At 38.7% G+C, this 20,771-nt stretch overlaps 1 protein-coding gene across 12 annotated transcripts in view; it reads left to right on the top strand.

Annotated features, from left to right (window-relative positions):
• The window catches only part of SRRM1 (serine and arginine repetitive matrix 1), a 30,529-nt gene that overhangs the window by 8,464 nt on the left and 1,294 nt on the right, over positions 1-20,771 (top strand). For 2 of the 12 annotated variants that reach the window (XM_082463553.1, XM_082463556.1), the window contains exons 7-17: positions 174-368; positions 659-778; positions 3,073-3,341; positions 8,917-8,997; positions 9,516-9,602; positions 10,900-11,044; positions 11,412-11,453; positions 15,399-15,509; positions 17,541-18,005; positions 18,584-18,779; positions 20,387-20,596. In XM_082463553.1, the coding sequence (XP_082319679.1) occupies positions 174-368; positions 659-778; positions 3,073-3,341; positions 8,917-8,997; positions 9,516-9,602; positions 10,900-11,044; positions 11,412-11,453; positions 15,399-15,509; positions 17,541-18,005; positions 18,584-18,779; positions 20,387-20,596 (1,921 nt within the window). Of the gene's footprint in view, positions 1-173; positions 369-658; positions 779-3,072; positions 3,348-8,916; positions 8,998-9,515; positions 9,603-10,899; positions 11,045-11,411; positions 11,454-15,398; positions 15,510-17,540; positions 18,006-18,583; positions 18,780-20,386; positions 20,597-20,771 lie in introns of all 12 variants that reach the window. The other 10 variants (XM_082463563.1, XM_082463552.1, XM_082463562.1 and 7 more) reach the window with 7 other exon arrangements.

Below are 20,771 nucleotides of genomic sequence, written 5' to 3'. Positions count from 1 at the left end.
ATGTGATTAGAATTGTTAGTTCACTGGATTTCACTGATGTGTATATATCTTTCTAGATGTCTTCATGGATTTTGAAAACTTTTTAAAGAAACAGCTTTTTTATATTGCTGTATTAAGACTTAGGATTCTGAGTAGAAAAGGCACAAAATAAGCATTTTTTTCCCCCCACACAGTGACATCCTGAAAGTTCCCAAGCCTGAACCAGTACCAGAGCCTAAAGAACCTTCTCCGGAGAAAAACTCCAAAAAGGAAAAGGAAAAGGAGAAGACCCGACCAAGATCTCGGTCGCGTTCCAAGTCAAGATCCCGGACACGTTCTCGCTCTCCTTCTCATACTCGACCGAGAAGACGCCATAGATCCCGATCAAGGTGAGTAGTGGCTTTAAGATCTGCGTAGATCTTAGGTTTTATGTGCTACTCTCCTAGGTAGAATTAGGTAAATTATATCAAAGCTGTGGAAAACATTTAGCACAAGTGTTACGCTTTGGATTTCCAGCGACAATTTAGGGACACTTTCTAGGTTCCATTAAAAATCTCTACACAAATAGAAAATTGTGTCCCTTGAAATCCATTTTTTAAAATGTAGCTGTTGAGAAAACTATGTTAAGGAATTCATTCCTTGCTCATGATTTACTCAGATTCTAATTCTGTTATGGCAGATCATACTCACCTAGAAGGCGGCCAAGCCCAAGAAGACGGCCATCTCCTCGAAGAAGAACTCCACCGAGACGAATGCCTCCTCCACCAAGGCATAGAAGGAGTAGATCTCCAGTGAGACGGTGAGAGTTTTGGGGTTTTTTGTTTTTTGTTTTCTGTCAGTTTGGAATTGTGAGGTGTATGAAAGCACACCATGTTTGTTTTAGGCTAATCTTTGAATTAGTGCTCCCCTGGAAAAAACTCATGAGTAATAATAGGTAATGTCTTATAAAGAGATACCTCATTTGAGATGTAATGCTGCTATTTGTGCAGTGATAACACTAGTCTAGTGTTGGAAAATAAAAAACAAATTATTGGTGAATTTGTGTTAATCTTACCAGTTATTTGTGTTAATCTTTACCATTTCAGACCCTACCAAGAAATCCTATCAAGTAAGGGAATTAGCCACCTTCTCCCTTTGGCTTTTAATTACCACTAGTTTCTGAATATAGATGACTACAGAGCCGATAAACTGCTTTACCAGTATTAAAATAACCCATTTGCGTTATACCTTTCTTAATGTGTCTTTTTCATATTAAAGAAGAGTACTTATTGTAAACAATTCAAATAGAAATAAGATGAATTGAAAATTACCCACAATCCCATTCCATAGATTTAACCATTATTAGCAGTTTGGTATCTTTTTTTTTTTTTAAAAGGGTTCACATTATTTATTTATTTATGGCTGTGTTGGGTCTTCGTTTCTGTGCGAGGGCTTTCTCTAGCTGCGGCGAGCGGGGGCCACTCTTCATCGCGGTGCGCGGGCCTCTCACTATTGCGGCCTCTCTTGTTGCGGAGCACAGGCTCCAGACGCGCAGCCTCAGCAATTGTGGCTCACGGGCCTAGTTGCTCCGCGGCATGTGGGATCCTCCCAGACCAGGGCTCGAACCCGTGTCCCCTGCATTAGCAGGCAGATTCTCAACCACTGCGCCGCCAGGGAAGCCCTGGTATCTATTTTTGAAGAGACTGAGCATAAAAGTCACTCTCTCAATACCAGTTTTCTTTTTTAAAAATCATTTTTAAATTAGAATAAGGTAAAATGTTAGGATCTGTAACTTTTAACAAACAGACTCTTGCTACACCTGCCCGAAGTGGAGGCATGGTGCACTGGTAGCAGAGTTTTGTGCGTTCTTTATGATGCATTTCACTTGTTTTTGGAAGGAACTGATGATTGTGCTTCAGATTATACTTAGGACAGAATTTTTTGTGTTTTGAGTCTATAAGGTTTTTTTCAAGGAACCAAATCAACTTGGAAATAAAAGAGGGGAAGCGGTAAGGTCCGTAATTTTGTTTCTGCAGTCTGAGATTTTTTAGAGTCCCATATTCTTTAAAAAGATACTTTTCGGGAATTCCCTGGTGGTCTAGTGGTTAGGATTTGGCGCTTTCACTGCTGTGGCCCGGGTTCTGTCCGTGGTCGGTGAACTGAGATCCCACAAGCCACGTGGTGTGGCCAAAATAAAGCAAAAACAAACAAGATATTTTTCTTTGGGGAGGGCTTGTCAAGGTATATTGAACCATTTTTTATAACTACTACTAAAAATTACGGAATTGATGTTACTACTGATAAATGAGACTGAAGATGTAAATGGTCAGTCAATTTAGGCATCACACTTTTCTAAAATTGATTGTTTCTCCTTTGGAGAAAAGGTAATACTGGTGCTTTCTAGCATAAGATTAGTGGAAACAGCTACTTCTTATATTGGAGTTCTGCAAGCAGCCTGTTTTAATTGCTTACTGAGCCATTTAACAGTCAAGATAATTTGCAGATTGTGTAAGATTCCCTTTCAGCCAGTTTTTATCTCACACTTAAGGTAGGGTTTCTTTTTTTCAGGTTCTCAGGAATTCTTCCGCCAAAGGTGAATTCTGCAGGTACACATAATTGCAACAGAACTTACCACAGATTTTGCCGCAGAATTCGAGAGTCCCCTGCTTCTAAGTTTATGTAGCTAAATGAATTCCTAATCTTGCACGTTTTTTTAAAAAAGGCAACGTAAAGGTTGCATGACATTGTGTTATTAAATGAAAAAAATACTTTGCCACCCAAATTTTGTATGCAAACTCCAAAACACTCATATTATTCCTAAGGAGGGAAGAGACTGGTTAGTTATTCTCTTATAGCACTTGACATATTTTATAACTACTGGAAAGAACTCAGAAGCATTTATCAGAATAAGTTATTTAGTTAGTCTCAGAACTAGCTGTTTCCTGTCCTAGGTTATGGTTTTGTTTCACATTAAAAAAAAACTCATTTATGTGCTTAGCTACATAAACTCAAAAGTTGGATAAAAATAGCTGTATTGTTGTGTAAACTGTACATGCCTGTAAGGTCATTTTCTGTAAGTATGCAGTTAATGAACATGAGTACTTTATTCCACAGAAGAAGGCGTTCATCGGCATCCTTGTCTGGGAGTAGCTCGTCCTCTTCTTCATCTCGTTCCCGGTCACCGCCAAAGAAGCCTCCAAAGAGGACATCCAGCCCCCCTCGAAAAACTCGTAGGTTATCTCCTTCAGCAAGTCCTCCGAGGCGAAGGCACAGGCCATCACCTCCAGCAACTCCACCACCAAAAACTCGTCATTCCCCGACACCCCAGCAGTCAAACCGTACGAGGAAAAGTCGTGTTTCTGTATCTCCAGGGAGAACTTCAGGTAAAGGTAAAAATCAAGCACATAAAAACAATATGTTCTTTCTTTTCTTCATTTGGCCACAAAATACCTAGTCAGTTGTTGCTATCCCCTACTCCCTTCAAAGTATGAAGCTGCTGGGTAATATTTGTATGTCATGTTTTTTGTAAATTTGCTTAGAAGCTCACCTTTTCTTTCCTGCTTTAAGTTCTTGTTGTTTGTTGAAATGGAGTTTACATGTAAAAGTGTTTTGTTTTTAGCAGTGCCCTCTGGCATTGAGTAGGTGGAGAAGTGTACTGTTACCAGCCGTGGGCTGTTTGAGTTGGGGTAGCTTACCGAAGTTTGTGTTGTCATGGTAAGGCATCTTTTTATTACTATGAGACCAGTTAACTTTTTTTTTTTTAACCCTGCAGATTTTTTGTTTGATATCTTATTTGAGGACTTCATATTCTGCTTTATTTCTTTCTTGGCCACATTGTACTTCCTAGGGAGGGACATGGTGTCCTCCTAAAAGCTGATTTGCTTTTTAAATTTAGGCCCTAGGCAGTGTTCTTCTGAGTATTGTCCTTGCTTTATTCTGCAGATTGATTTCTGAGGAATTTATGATCTGTGATCCTGCCAGGCAAGTAGAATGCCATGTTAGTCTGAGTGAGGGTTGTGGTCTGTTGGGGTTTGTTTCTTTAGCATTAAATATACATGGAGAAAAACTATGGTATCCATTTGAATTGGGCCTTTGGTGCTTAGGACTGGAATGATGCACACAGTGTGATAGGTGAGTAGTGGGGGAGGGGGAGATCTTAAAAGAACTGTTATAGTAATTGAATGTTAAGGAGCATTCTGTAGATTAATATATACTGGGGTTGCTCTGATCACATTTAAATTTTCAGGTTATAAATGAAGAAATCGGGGATACCTCAGGCAAAATCTTGACTGTATGTTTTTATGAAGTTGGTGAGAGCAGGATTTCTAATCAGCACCCTGTTGCTTCATTTGTGTCCACCCCACCACCACCCACTGGCCCCACAACCCTGCAGTGTGGCAGTTCTAGAAAGGCAAATTTTGCTTTTTTGATCTCTGTTACTGTGAGGTATAGACAAGCTATCAGAGTGAGGGGGGTACTGGACAGATGATGGTAATTTGTAAAGAGTAATGTACAAATTATTTTCTGAACCTTAACAGGCTAATTTGCTGATAACATAAATATTATTTGGTCATTTTTGTTGTATTGGCTCTTTAGACTTAGGCAACTGGATAAAAATAGAGAAACCTTTAGGTCTTACAGGTTCAGGCATAAGTATCGGAGGGGTGTCTTAAGATCACTTATTTTCATAATATCATGTCCCATGTTACTTTTTGTTCAAAATAGTTTCCATTCACTGTGTCCAAATCTGATGCCTGTTGTCCTGACCTACTTTTTCTTTTCCTGTGAAGTTTTTGCACTTCTGAATACTTCTTTCCTTTGTCTGGAGCCAGAAAGTTCTCTAGTAAAATAATAGTTTGAATGTTCCTACCTGTTCCTTTGCAAAAACACATCAGATTATGATTTTTCTGTTTACATCATACAGCCAAAGGGTAATAAAAGTACCTGAGCAGAAGGACTGAATCCTTGTTAAATAGGTTGATTGTTAAGAATTACTTGTTAACCTTTGTTAGGGTCTGCACAGATACCAACCTCTTGTGTCTTGATATGTTGTCGGGAAGAGTGGGCTGCTGCTTTTCTGGAAACAAATCACAGTGGATATGTACATAGGAGAGAAGTCAAGGTGGAAGACAAAGGGCCAGTTATGTTCCTGTGGCTTATGGGACAGGTCTTCCATGTCCAAACAAAACCCAGCCAAAGAGATTGTCTGTGGGTAGTGTAGTGAGAGGCTGCCTTTTGTCCATTGAGGCTGAATATTGGTTGTAACTACTTGGAGATAAATAGCTTTTTATAGTAAAACGATCCCAACCCTCTGTGATGAAATTTCAGAGCTAGGAAAGACTTCAGAGGTTGTCATAGGTTCTCAGGTTAAGTGATTTGGTCAGGGTCAACCATCCAGGACTAGAATTTGGGTTCTCATTCCCAGTTCAGAAGTGTACACTTTCCCAACTTTCCTACCCCCACATGCCTGTTTTGATTGCTAAAGGAGGGAAATAGAAGGCAAGGTTAAGTTTTTCAGCTTCTGTACCTGGTAGTATGATTTCAGAAATTCCTTTCTTGCGGTCTCCATTGCTAATAAGAGCATTGATACCATTGAAATGTGATAGATTTTACTTTTGTATTTTGTGGGGTAGTCATCAATCAGGGCTTTAAGGTTCTGCTGTTAATAGTGTGTGAATGGAGTGGGAGGGAGGCAGGAAAACTATTTTGGAGAATTAGAGGTAAATTATTTGGAGTATAATATACATTCTCATCTGAAAGGGTCCTCAGGAAGCATTTTGTAATCGATGGCATGTTGTAGTTAAATTGGCATTACCTTAGTACATAAAACAGTGCTTGTTTACAGGGGATCTATACCTATGGTGGTGGTGATAATTTTGAGTTAGATCAACATAACCATATGAGTGTGCTCTAGATACTTACGGATTATTTTACCAATTCTGGTCACAGAGTGACTTATCTTTACAAGTGATCTTTTGAGCAAGTCTGCAAGGTTAATGATTAATAGGACTATTGAAGTAAATTTAAAATTCTGTTTTTCAATTGACTTGGGAGATTTCAGACGTCATGCTAGAATGATTTTGCCCCTTAAATACTAAAAATGAAACATTAACATACAAATAAACTTTTTAATAAAAATAAGGTGTTGAAAATCTTATCTAGACAAGCAAACATTGATGAAACATTTATGAAATTAATAATGCTACAATTCAGTCAGTCTTATTAAACCAGAGTAGGGGGTATATAATGGGTACTGTTTAATGCTGATTATATCAACAATGACTTAAGACTTGTAGCCAAGCCATTATTGAGAGATTAGATCAGGATAAAACTCCAAATACAAGTTTCTATGGGGAAAAAATGTAATGTTGTAGTTCAATTGTATTATTTACTAAATAGGTATTTGCCAACTATATAGCAAACATAACCACATTTTTAATGTTTCTTAGGGGAAAATGCATTCTGGCATCCAAACAACCAGCTCCCAAACACATTTTGGAACCCAGTTCTTTAAGGGGGTACTTTGACATTTGGGTTTATGACTAGATGCCTATAATATTTTTTCAAGAATTGAAGATTAACTGACACTTAAAAATGAAGAGTACTGACCCAAAAAATAGCTTAGAATCCTTTAAAATTTAAAGACATTTCTATTTCATGTCTTTGAATTTCTTAAAATACAAGTTTTTTTTGTTTGTTTGGACTTTTTGACTGCATTGGGTCTTCGTTGCTACGCGCAGGCTTTTCTCTAGTTGCGGCGAGCGGGGGCTACTCTTCATTGCGGTGGCTTCTCGTTGCAGACCATGGGCTCTAGGCGTGCAGGCTTCAGTAGTTGTGGCTCACAGGCTCTAGAGCGCAGGCTCAGTAGTTGTGGTGCACGGGCTTAGTTGCTCCGCGGCATGTGGGATCTTCCTGGACCAGGGCTCGAACCCGTGTCCCCTGCATTGGCAGGTGGATTCTTAAGCACTGCGCCACCAGGGAGGCCCTAAAATACAAGTTTTAAATGCAGTCTTGCTACTATATTTCATGATAATTAGATAATCACTAGATTATCTAGTCATTGGATTCTTTACCCAATCCAGTGATTTGTCCAAAAGGCTTATTAGGTAGAATTAATAAAATGCTGGTATTTTTAAAAGTATAGTGGTAAATTCTTCAGTTGGATTACTTCAGCAAAGATGATTAGATTGCTAAATTACTGCCCCTTAGAATAAGCCTTTACAGAATTCTGAATGAGCCTCTGTTAAATGAAATGTATCTAAATTCTAGGTTAAACATTCCATGTTAATTGCTTTAATTGAACAAACAGGTGTAAGGGTACTGAGGGGATCATATCGTTTTCAAGTCTAGTTCTTAGAGGAATGGTCTCAAATGAAGTTTCAGGTTAATCTAGGGTAAGATTAATGATTATCTGTGTCTGTACTTCTGACATTAGTTGAAGCAATGGGATGGATAATGTAGACAGAGATAGTAATTGTTAGAAATGAAAGCCTATGCCATAGATACAGAAATGGTGTCTTGGGTTCAGATCCTAGTCCACTTCATTTACCCGCATGACTTGGGTTGAGGTTACTTTTTTTTTTTTTTAATCTTTGGAAAGGATCCTCTAGCCTTAGCATTTAATATTTTCACCATTGTGAAGGTCTACGTTTCTACAGGTAGTTTAAGTCCCTCATGCTATTGTGAAGGTTATACTCTACATCAAAAGCCTTCAGCCTCTTAGGTGACTAATTTGTTCCTCTTCTCCAGACCAGATATTTTTCTCTGTGAAAATTTCATCAGATCTTATGTCATTTATCATTTATCATCTTCATTACTTTTCTTTTTTTTTTTTTTTTAATAAATTTATTTATTTATTTATTTTTGGCTGTGTTGGGTCTTCGTTTCTGTGCGAGGGCTTTCTCCAGTTGCGGCGAGCAGGGGCCACTCTTCATCGCGGTGCGCGGGCCTCTCACCGTCGTGGCCTCTCCCGTTGCGGAGCACAGGCTGCAGACGCGCAGGCTCAGCAGTTGTGGCTCACGGGCCCAGTCGCTCTGTGGCACGCGGGATCCCCCCGGACCGGGGCACGAACCCGTGTCCCCCGCACTGGCAGGCGGACTCCCAACCACTGCGCCACCAGGGAAGCCCCTACTTTTCTTTTTTTTTTTTTAAATTTTTTAAAAATTTTATTTTTTTGGCTGCATTGCGTCTTCGTTGCTGCGCGCGGGCTTTCTCTAGTTGCGGCGAGCCGGGACTACTCTTCATTGCGGTGCATGTGCTCATTGCGGTGGCTTCTCTTGTTGCGGAGCACGGGCTCTAGTGGCACGGGCTTCAGTAGTTGTGGCACGTGGGCTCAGTAGTTGCAGCACGCAGGCTCAGTAGTTGTGGCTCACGGGCTCTAGAGTGCAGGCTCAGTAGTTGTGGCGCACGGACTTAGTTGCTCCGCAGCGTGTGGGATCTTCCCGGACCAGGGCTCGAACCCGTGTCCCCTGCATTGGCAGGCGGATTCTTAACCACTGCGCCACCAGGGAAGTCCTTCATTACTTTTCTGAACCAACCTGTAGTGGGTGCTTATAAGCTCTTATGTTGATGAGGTCTTTGTAGTCAAGAGTGTGTGTTTTAGGTTGTAGGGTAGCACACAGAGGTTTACTTTACTCAGCTGAATGTTATGCATAGCATAGAGCTTGTTCTACTCAGAAACGGCAGCTCCCAATTTCTCTTAATGTTTCTCTTGGGAGAATCTGAAAATTTGAAAATTGGAAAATCATTGTAGAACTTTCTGAGGCTTTTCACCAAACATTTACAAATTCTTGCTTCTACTTCAGGTAATGATAACAGGGGCTTATAGGAACTTTTTAATTGTCAGTAAATTATTTATGAGAATAGTCACACTTCTTTTTGTACTAGTAAGAAGATGTGTTGCTTTTTGTTTTGTTTTTGTATGTATGTAAGTGGGGTTTTTCTTCCCCTTATTTTTAGTGACAAAACATAAAGGTACTGAGAAAAGAGAGTCCCCTTCACCAGCACCCAAGCCTAGAAAAGTAGAGTTATCTGAATCAGGTAAGTGTTTTGTGTGTTTTTTGTTTGTTTTGGTTTTTTTTTAAGCTGAATTAGATTCTGGTTAAAGATTAATTATACGATATGGCTTAATGGTTAAGAGCTAGGACTTTGAAGTCAGACCAGCCTGTTTGAATCCCCAGCTCCACCAACTACTTTTTGTTTGTTTTAATAATTTATCTGAGCCTCTACTTTTTTTTTTTCATCTCTGAAATGCAGATAACAGTACCATCCTTTAGGTCTTTTTTGGTTGTTAACTGAAATAATGTTTATAAAGTGCTTGGCACACAGACCGAACTGTCACAGATGCCTAAATAAGTTTATTTTTATTATATTTAGTGAAGATAGTCTAAATTAGCATTTAAATTGGCATTTTAAGCTCCTCCTTTATTAAAAAAGAGTAGCTGTATTGCTTGACCCAACCAGATAAAGGTTTAGGAGACCATTTCCCAATTCAAATATGTTAACATTTTCTGTATGCATGACTAAAGAAACACTTTCTAAATGCATCCATCTTTCAGAAGAAGATAAAGGTGGCAAAATGGCTGCAGCAGATTCTGTGCAGCAGAGACGCCAATACAGACGACAGAACCAGCAGTCTTCCTCTGGTATGGACACTGGTTACATTTTTTTCTTTCTGCATATCCTAATAAAAATACTTAAGATAAAAATATCCGAAAATGTAGTGAATGTATCAATACTTAGGAGAAATATTTTTGTGCCTTTGTATAAATATGTTAGGAGGAAGTCTTAGCACAACAGTTAAAACAGGAATAGAAATTGGAAAAGTATATTTCTTTCCTCAACCCTCAGTCTTACTCCCCAAAGCTTTTATTCAGAAATTTTCTGTGCATGTGTAAGTATCTGTGGTTTAAAAAAAAAAAAACCCAGAGGCTCAAACTGTAGATTATATAGCCTGCCTTTTTAACCTACTATATCTAGACATCTTTCCCTGTTAATTCTTAAGGATCTACCACATTTATTTACCAGCTGCAGCATATTTCAAATTTTGATAACATGCTGTCATCTATTGAGCCACTCGCCTATTTGGACATTTAGGTTATTTCTAGTTTTTTTGTGTGTTTGTGCTTATGTGAGTATATCTTCTGTAAAATAGTAATTAGAAGTGGAACTTCTGAATTAAAAAGTATGTACACAGAAACCTGATTTTTAAACCAGATATCCTGGTTTTATTCGCTTAGTTGGTATTTGTGACTGAGTCTAGGCACTACCTTTGCTTTTCATTTATAAAATGGAAACGAAAGCATCCCACAGTGGCATTAAGTCAGTTAAAAGCCATACAGCTTTTGCAACTCTTTAAGATGAGGTTAATCATGGAAATGTTTGAAAATGCATGTAAGTTTTGGATATTTTTTGGTATTTGGGACTTGTTAGTTATTTCAAGTTAAGGAAACCATGTACAAATGAAGTGTTTCTCTTTGCAGTCCTTGATTGTTACCAGGCCTGTAGGAAATGTCACATACATTTTTGTTTGTTAAATAATGGTATGAATAAATTATTCAAATGCTAGTTAAGACTTTCAGTAGCCTTAAAAGTACATAGAGTAGCAAGAATTAAGTAATGCTTGAGATGCTTTTTAAGCTTTACTTAGTTATCTGGAAGATCACTAGATTTTTAAGGGACAGTGTCCTGTTGGATTGTTCTGTGGAAATGATTTGTATAACGTAATTATATAATAATGTATATTTATTTATGCTTGACTTTCAAGTCATTAAGCACATATCAATATTACCTTTTTTCAGAACTGATGGCTGTATATGTGCTTGCTTATGTTAGTGGACTTGATTTGCTAATTTGGACACTCCATCTGCTTAGATTCCAAAAACGTAGACAGACTCTTAAGCATAGACCTGATGTAAATTTTTGTTTATTGTGTAATTATAGATTCTGGCTCCTCCTCTTCCTCAGAAGATGAGCGACCCAAAAGGTCCCACGTGAAGAATGGTGAGGTAGGCAGGCGGCGGAGACATTCCCCTTCCCGGAGTGCCTCTCCATCACCTCGAAAGCGCCAGAAAGAGACTTCCCCTCGGTAATGTCTTCACTGGTGTTCTGTAGTTGTGATAAAACTTCATAACTTAAGGGATGGGCTGTGGGCTTATTTAGAATTTGCTTAACTCCTTCCTTTCAAGAACTCACAGTAGGAGATGGTCAGATTTGGGGGTATTTGGGTTTTCTTTGTTCCGTGGTCATTACTATTTAATGAGAACTTAGTAAGTTTTGTACCAGCATGTCGAACGTGTGCATGACTAGAATAGACCAGTTAAATCATAGCATTAACTCCGGACCATGTTTGAATATCTAAAAAAATGTATATCCATTAGTGATACTTAACTCCATTGAAGTAATTAATTTGGTGAATGGAATTCTTGACATTTGTTTTTTTCCACTGCTCTCAGGATGCAGATGGGAAAGCGATGGCAATCGCCAGTGACTAAAAGGTTGGTTAGATGCTATTTTGTAAATTAGGATTACATGTCAAAGTTTTAGTGACTTAATTTACTGTTTAGGTAACATCCCATTCTGACGTTTACAGGGTATGACTGTGGAGAAGTTCCTCAATTGTTTTGGTTTGATTATATTTTCTTACACATCAAAATAATGATAAAAACATACACAGTGTTCATTTTAGAGCATCATTTGAATTTAGAGTTTTGTGCAGTTACAGTGTATTTGCTAGTCTTCTGCTTTTTGAGGTCTTTCCAAGAGATAGGACAATAATAATAGCTCCTTAGATTTAGTGGGAACAGACTTTGTGGTGACTATAGGGAAGGCAAGAAAAATGTGGGAGAAACATTTAAAAGATTAAAAAATGACTGTAAGGCTTTGGCCCTATTCAGTGTTTCCTACAGTAGAAAGGTAAGTTGCATATCCTTTTGGAACCTGTTTGGTCATCAGGGTCTTTGTGACCCTAAGGCCATAATATTTTAGAACCAGATGATACATAGAAATCTCTAATTCAGGCGTATCTCGTAAGTGAGAAAACAGGGGCTCAGAAGTAGTAAGTGAGTTTCTTAGGGTTACAGTGACAAAGCCAGATCTTAGACCTGTGCCATTGACATTATACCATTTCACCATGACATTGTACTATCTTTGCTAGTCTTCTGTTTTTTGAGGTCTTAGCTGTCACTAAATTTCTAAGTATTTATCCTTCCTGAAATGTTCACATTGTTCTCTTTATAGCTCAGTTTTTGAAGCTGTGTTGTTTTAAGTAGTCTCACTAATTAATAAGAGTGTTTTCTTGGAAAGGTTCTTTGGAACCAGTTGGCAGTGTATATGATGGAGCAAAACGGTGTGTTTGTGCTGTGGAAGTAACTTACTTGACAAGAAAAAATAGAAACCTTAAAAAAAATTTAGATACAAAGGTATTCTGTTCCCAACTGTGATTATTCCTGGTTTCTGTAAAATGGCTAGTACAGCAGCTAAAAAATTGCTTTACAAAGTCAGGTTAGTGGTAAGATTTCTTCTTTTTCCCCTCCCCTCCCGTTATGGTTAATGATGTTAGAGATTGCCATCAAGTCTCTAGGATTTGGAGATGGAGAAAGAATTGTTTGGGATAACACTTCAGTATTTATTTTTAAGAAGGGAAATACAGCCTGGCTTTGAATATTTCATATATAAAGTTTAAAGATTGAAAAATGCAGCATTTTTCATGCTTCTAAACATTTGTCTTTGGATATTGAATACTCTTTCCTTAACAGTGAATGGTGTATTGATCATACTTAGTATAAAAAGATAGTTGTTGCATCTATAACTTCTTGTCTTCATTACCAGCCTGACCAGTGAAGTGAGGTGATTCTGAAGAGGTCACTGCAGAGATCGCAAGCTGTCTTTGTCCTTATAAGACTTGTGTATTCCTACATACTCGAGGGCTGAGGGCTACTTCATGTTTTGAGGCTTATTGAAACTGGTTCTCGCGCAATTTGGGTTGGGGGAGACCTCTCTACTCAACAATTTCTACACACAGTTGAAGGCCTGAGTTGGCACTAGTATTCAGAGTAACTAGAAAATGTTTAGCCTTCTTCTACTTCTTCCTCTTCTTTTAAACCCCTGATATGTGTGCCATATCAGCTCAGGTAAGAAACTGTAGCCTTTAGGTCATAGAGCCATTGGGTGTCAAGATTCCAGTTATAAGTGATTATCAAATTTTTCTTGTAGTTCCTTTAAGTACGCTAGTTTGGTTATGGGTTTTTTTGTTTTTTGTTTTTATCAGGTTATGGTTTTATTCTTATTCTCTTTTTGGTTATTTTCTCACATGGAAACATAGGACATTGAAGGTCATCACTGAAAGGGACCTTTTAGTTACTCCAAGCCTTTCATTTTACAAATGAAACTGAGGCACAGAATAAATATCTCAGGTCATTAGTGTATTATAATAGATTCTAATCTGAGTTAAATTTTTTTTATGAGAATATTTTAAAAGAGAAGTCACATAATCAACAGTAATAGCCTCTTTTGCTATTACACCTACTGATAACACATTGGGAGTTCTGCTTTGTATCATCTCACCCTCAAAGTTTGTGAGTGTAAACCTTTGTTTTTCTTTTTTGAGTCAAAACCCAAATGTCTTTTCCCATTTGAAATCTTCATTACCTGTTGAAACAGTACTGTAGTCCACCCTGTTACTCTAGGTCCCGTAATTCTCAGATTAGCCTTGCTAGTAAAGTGGCTTCTCCTTTACTGTTCTTTCTTGTAATTAATAATTTGGTGTCTGCGTTTCATCTGAAGCTTATCTGTCTTGTAGTTTATATTTTAAATCTGTTCAGAGTGAGGTCTTAGTCCCCACAAGGCATAAGCAAATTTTTTTTTCCTTAAACTTTGGATTTATTTATGTATGTATGTATGGCTGTGTTGGGTCTTCGTTTCTGTGCGAGGGCTTTCTCCAGTTGCGGCAAGTGGGGACCACTCTTCATCGCGGTGCGCGGGCCTCTCATTATCGCGGCCTCTCTTGTTGCGGAGCACAGGCTCCAGACGCGCAGGCTCAGTAGTTGTGGCTCACGGGCCTAGTTGCTCCGCGGCATGTGGGATCTTCCCAGACCAGGGCTCGAACCCGTGTCCCCTGCATTAGCAGGCAGATTCTCAACCACTGTGCCACCAGGGAAGCCCCAAGCAAATTTAAATTAAAAATTAAATTTACTAATGAGTGTCAGAATTTTCATTGTTCTGTTAATGAACTCTCCTTAGTTTTAATGGGGAATCAAGACTGGTAAACTTTAGAAAATACTTCCAGATTCACAGGAAGCATCAATCCTGTACTGAGCAAGAAATTAAGAACTAGTTACAGTTGACCCTTGAACAACATGCGTTTGAATTGTGCAACTCCACTTATACGTACGTGGCTTTTTTTTTTTTTTTTTTTTTACAATAAATACATATTATAGTACTACACCATCCTCAGTTGATTGAATCTGCCAGTGCAGAAGCCCAAGTGCCCCACATTGTTTAAGGGTTAATTGAATATTATTTGACTTCTTTGTATACACAAACTTAGCCAATAGATGTCCAACTGGCTTGGTATTTATTTTAGTATATCTGCTGGGAGACTACTATGAGTTAGTTCAGTTGATTATAATTGTATTTTTCAGGTGTGCTTTTTGTGTTAATTGGTTAAGTGCCTAACAGCTCAGAATTAAGGTCTGTGACTCTTATCTATATTTTAACCACATTGCTCCCAATGGCTTTAGTGCTCAGACAACTTTGGTCCTTTGTCTTTGGGGTAGGGTTTTTAGTTAATAGTTTGCAACTGTTGAACTGTGGGAACATACTTTTTAAAAAATCAAGAACTTGGAGCAGTGACACCCAGACTTTGGGCCTTAAATTTTAAATATCTGTATTAGAACATTGTATTTTTCTAGACTTTAGAACAGTTGTTCCTAACAAGGAATCAAAAATCACTTGAAGAACCTTTTTAAACATATACCGCTGGACCATAGCCCAAACCTGGTGAACACAAATTTCAGATAAGCTTCCAAGCTGTTTCTGATGTGCATTCTAGTTAAAAAGCAATGCTCTAAGGCAGTGTTTTCAGACTTTTTTCACCTGCGTCATGTTAAGAATGTTTTACGTCATGACTCAGACTGCATATTTATATACTGAAACAAAAATTTTGCAAAACAAAATTACCCTTACCACAAGTTAAAGCACTTTGATTTTGATTTTCTTTTTCTTTTCTTTTCTTCCTTTCTTTCTTTCTTTTTTTTTTTTTTAAATCCTGGTTCTCACCCAGGGTCTTGACTAACTACACTGTAGTTTGAAAAACACTGCTTTGAGGGATAGAGTGACAGTTGCTGCACTTTGGGTTGACAATGATTGAAACTAAATGATCTTGATCACTTAGTTATAAGTGTTACTGACTCTGAATCAACTATAATTCTTCTTTGGTTTAGTGGTAGACGGAGGAGAAGTCCCTCCCCACCACCTACCAGAAGGCGACGTTCTCCTTCTCCTGCTCCTCCACCTCGTCGACGCAGGTCTCCCACACCACCACCACGACGAAGGTACTTTATCACATAGGCTAGTGGGAGCTAAATGGAGCAACTTTGAATCTTTGTGATTGAAATATTTTATTCGAGTGGCATGCACAGCTGTTTACAAAATACCACATACAATTCCATTTACATGAAAAGTCCAGAACACACGAATTTGTAGAGATAGAGAGTTATTAGATAAGTAGTGCCTAGGGTGGGATGGGAATGGGGAGTCATGATGGTTGAACACTGTGAATATAGTTGACCCTTGAGCAAGGAGAGGACTTAGGGGCACCGACCCTCCACGCAGTTGAAAATCTGAGTATAACTTTACAGTTGGCCCTCCATATCTGTGGATTCAGCCAACAGCAGATTGTGTAGTACTGCAACATGTATGAAAAAAAAATCCACATATAAATGGACCCATGCAGTTCAAACCCATGTTCAAGGGTCAACTGTATACTAAAACAATTGAAATGTACACTTTAGATGGGTAAATTTTATGATTTGTGAACCACATATCAATAAAGATGTTAAATTAAAAGGCAGGATCACTAGTGATTACAGAGGGAAAAAAATTAACTTTACAGTGGGGAGTTAAGTTTTGCTTTTTGGAACTTTCTGAATTTTTTTTCTCTTCAAATACTTTCGATGCATGGTTGGTTGAATTTGTGGATACTGGATCTTTGGACACAGAGCGCTGACCCTATCAGACAAACCCAAATTGAAAGCCATTTTACAAAGTAACTGACGAGTACTCTTCAAAAAAATGTCAATCATGAGAGGGAGAGAGACTGAGGAGCAGTTACAAATTGGCAGAAACTAAGGACACATGACAACTAAACGCAGTGTAGGATCCTGATTTTTGGAACCTGGAACAGAAAAAGGACATTAGTAGAAAAAAACTAGGGTGACATAAGTATTTTAGTTAATACCAAGGTTAATTTCATAGTTTTGGTAATTTTTCTGTGGTTATATGGGATGTTAAGTGGAAAGTCTCCACTATTTTTGCAGCTCTTCTGTAAATCAAAAATGATTTCAAAATAAAAGTTAGGGGAAAAAATTTTTAAGAGCATTGCTCAAATACATTACCAAGCGGTATAGTTGCTACTACCACTCCTGGATGGCCATTATCTGGCAGGTAAAGTGTTAGATGTTTTATGTACTTCATGTCTCCTCAAGATGATCTTGCTTGGTAGGTGGTATTCCCATTTTTCAGGTGAGGAAATGGGGGTTCAGAGTTATTAAATAATAAGGGCAAAATAGAAAACTCTACGGTGTTGCCCAATGTATGGCCTATCCCAAAGCTGATTTTTAGGCAGGAAAATATTTTGAGCTCAAGGTCTGAATGTTTCAGGAGAAAATCAGGCCATTGGAACTAAATGTTATATTGAGGTTTAATTCCTGAGAGGCAAATTAGGGTTATGTAGGGATTAAGCATTAAGAGGAAGGCCAAGTTGAGACTTTGACAGGGATGCGTTCTGCCTAGCAGTAGACTTCCATTGAATACTACTCTTTTGACACACGAAAAATGTAAGTCTGTCTTGGTGGGGGCAGGGTAGAGATACCTTTTAAAGCTGTGCAAGTGAACGCTAATTATTAATTCAGAGTCCAAACACCAGTTTAGAGAGGGTACCCCACGCACAGGAGAGCTCTTTAAAGCACAGACTTCCTGAGTTCAAGTTGAACACAGTAGAGTCTTGCTAATGTAGTTATCTAGTTACTACATAGTGATAATGGATTTTCAGTTTCCTTAGAGCAATGCAAGATTCTCTTCTCAAAAAATATTAAGTTGATTCTATATGGATTGTGCTAAATGACTTTTGACAAATTTGAATTCAGTCTGAAAACTAAATTTCTCCATTAATCACAATGACCTATTTGTAGTCATCTAGGATAAACAGGAATTTACTAAGTGATTTTTTTGTTGTTGTTACTTTAAATGAGTTTAAAGGCATGACAATTCCACTTCGAAATAGTCTCTCTTTGTGTGGTGCTGTATAAGTGCATAGTTTTCTTTGCATTCTGTTTCTACTCTGTTGGACCTTTTATTTTTCCTAGGACTCCTTCTCCTCCCCCACGTCGTCGCTCACCTTCCCCAAGAAGATACTCTCCTCCAATACAGAGGAGATATTCTCCTTCTCCACCTCCAAAGAGAAGAACGGCTTCACCCCCTCCCCCTCCTAAACGAAGGGTATCACCGTCTCCACCACCAAAGCGTCGGGTCTCCCATTCGCCACCTCCCAAACAAAGAAGCTCCCCAGTCACCAAGAGACGTTCGCCTTCGTTGTCATCAAAGCATAGGAAAGGGTCTTCCCCGAGCCGATCTACCCGGGAGGCCCGGTCACCACAACCAAACAAACGGCATTCGCCCTCACCACGGCCTCGAGCTCCTCAGACCTCCTCAAGTCCTCCAGCTGTTCGAAGAGGCGCATCACCATCACCCCAAAGAAGGCAGTCCCCATCTCCAGGTTCTAGGCCCATTAGGAGAGTCTCCAGGACTCCGGAGCCCAGAAAGATAAAAAAGTAAAAATACTTTATCCTTTTTGGTTAGGAACACTAACTTGCATAGCTCTTTGTGTTTGGAAGCCCCCCACCCCCCAACTGAGAAATCACAGAAGAGAATAGCTGTGAATACAAACTTTAAGGCAAATTCTAGGTCCTATTCATAGATCCTTTCTGTTTTCAGGGTAGTTCCTCATGGTATAAGCTAAATGCCATAGCGTTTTACTTGGTTCTTAGGGGTATCAGGCTTATTGAGTCTGTTTCCAAACCTAGCTCTGAAGTGATGCATAGGATATTTCTTGCATGTCTATGTAAGACTGATAAAAGCAGTCTTAAATATAGGAACTGGCATTACTAATTTCATACAGGAAGAATCATTAACAGAATGGATAGAGGATTGTGGGGCTTGAACTACTCTCCAGGAGACTTAGGTGATAAAAATTTCATAAGTTTTAGTATGATCAACCAGCAGACTAAGTGCTGTGAAATATTTAAAGTTCATGATCTGGTTGTATAATGGTAGTTGGTTGTTTTCTCTTAAGAAAGAAGGATCTCTGCTTTTGGATATTAAATGTTTTATTTTTTCCCTCTGTTTCTAGAGCTGCCTCACCAAGCCCTCAGTCGGTAAGGAGGGTCTCATCTTCCCGATCTGTCTCGGGATCTCCTGAGCCAGCAGCTAAAAAACCCCCAGCACCTCCATCCCCTGTCCAGTCTCAGTCACCCTCTACCAACTGGTCACCAGCGGTACCAGTTAAAAAGGCTAAAAGCCCAACACCAAGCCCATCACCGGCAAGGGTATGTCTACCCTGTTTTGGACATCTTTTATAATTATACGTGGTCACTTGGAAGGAGAGAATTTTTTGTCTTTTGTAGTTCAGAGGAGCGTTATTTTCTGTGGTTCAGATGTACTTGAAAAGGAGGCACAGATTAAGTGGTGGTGTTTGCGTCACAGTCCGTGCTTAGTACTCTAGACGTCTACTAATGTGTGATACGTCTAATACTATTAAATTCTCTAATCTTGGTGGTGAAGATTGGATTATATAGACAATTTAGAAAAACAGAAAAAAATTACCCTTGATTCTGTTATCTAGTAGAAAAATAGTTTAGCGTTTCTGCTGTTTTCTCTAGTGTTTGACAGGTTTTGGGATAGTTATGGTCACAGTCAATAAAAGTTTCAATCTTAGATCATGTCTATTAGTCTGATTACATTTTTATAAAGAAAAAAATACACTTTATCACAAGAAGATACCAAAATGTCGACGGTGGTTATGTGTTAGAAGGAGAATGATGAGTGATCTTAATTTTTCATCTTTACATCTTAATGGTCTTATTTTTTCCTACAGTGTAAATACATTATTTCTATAATAAAAAATGAACCTCACAACTTGTGAAATGTTAGATGGAGTGGAAAGTACTTTGTTGTCCCATATAGCCTTATCTTTGGCAAGCTACATAGATAAGAAGAACACTCTTGCTTTTACATTGTCAAGCTTAAATATCATTGGGATATTAAAATATCGGAGCTTAAACTGTTTTCTTTGTGATTCATTATTCTAATCATGGCAGGTTCCTGTATTGTATAAAATCAGTGGTGGATGTCCATCTTAATAGGATTGAATTATTGTGCAGACTGACTGAATGGATTGAGGAATTTTAAGTAATTGCTTAGAAATGTGAGATTTAAAAATTACAGACTAGATGCAGTTATAGCAGAGCCTACCCTTTGCTTAAATTTGGAATATATGCAGTGGAGAACAATGCACCCACATTCTAGAGATAGATCAGACAGTGATTAGAGCTGTGGCATTCATACACGCTTGTATTTAGGATAATAACTATTTATTAAAAGCCTACATGTTAGGCTGGTATTGTGGGTGATTTACAGATATTCCCATTTAATTTTTGTAACAGCTTTATCAAGGATTGTTATACCCATTTTGGGTTGACAAAAAGGCCTCAGAACAAGTCAGGCAATTTGAGGTCAACTAGTTTAATAGGTTCAGGAACCAGAATTCAACTCAGGTCTAGTTGAGTTCAGAGACTTTTCTTCCTGTTGCACATGGTGCTTTTCCTTACATCTGGAGGTAGACCCTGACTCAGGCCGGTCTTGGAGACATGATTCATAGCTTGTGGTTGGGAGGCCTGGTTTAATGTGAAGTTAGTTGGGGAAATTTTTTAAAATCATTTATCTTCAAGGTCTGTTTCAGCTCTTGGAAGTCTTTGCTTTCAGTGGTGGTTCCCATCTTTTAGGAGTACTTTTCTTGGTGGTGATTGGCCCTGGGTCTTGTTTCCCCCGAAGCCGTATGAAATCCTAGATTAGTCCAGTTGGTTATTCCCTTGAAGAAATAAAATGTTTAGTTGGACAGGTTGATTTTATTGCTTTTGGTTTTCTGGATTTCTAGAATTCAGACCCAGAAGGAGGTGGAAAGAAGAAGAAGAAAAAGAAGGACAAGAAACACAAAAAGGATAAGAAGCACAAGAAGCACAAAAAACACAAGAAGGAAAAGGCTGTAGCTGCAGCTGCTGCAGCCCCTGTAACCCCTGCGGCCATCGCTGCTCCCACAGCCGCGTCAGCACAGGAAGAACCAGAGGCAGAGCCAGAGCCTAAGAAGGTATTTACGCACAGTCTTACAGTTTGTACAGATAGCTGCGTCATTTGGTATTGAGAAGTAGCTAAGTAAGTTTTTTCTAATAATTGGATGCTCAGCTGTTAACTCTCTTCTGATCGGTTTCTCTATGACCACCTACCAAGAGCAGGGATTTGCTAAGGCTAACGATAAGAATATG

Source organism: Balaenoptera physalus, assembly GCF_965194825.1.
Source record: "Balaenoptera physalus genome assembly, chromosome: 1".
NCBI lineage: Eukaryota > Metazoa > Chordata > Mammalia > Artiodactyla > Balaenopteridae > Balaenoptera > Balaenoptera physalus.
Note: the sequence above shows the minus strand (reverse complement) of the source record. Positions and strands in the feature narration are given on the sequence as shown.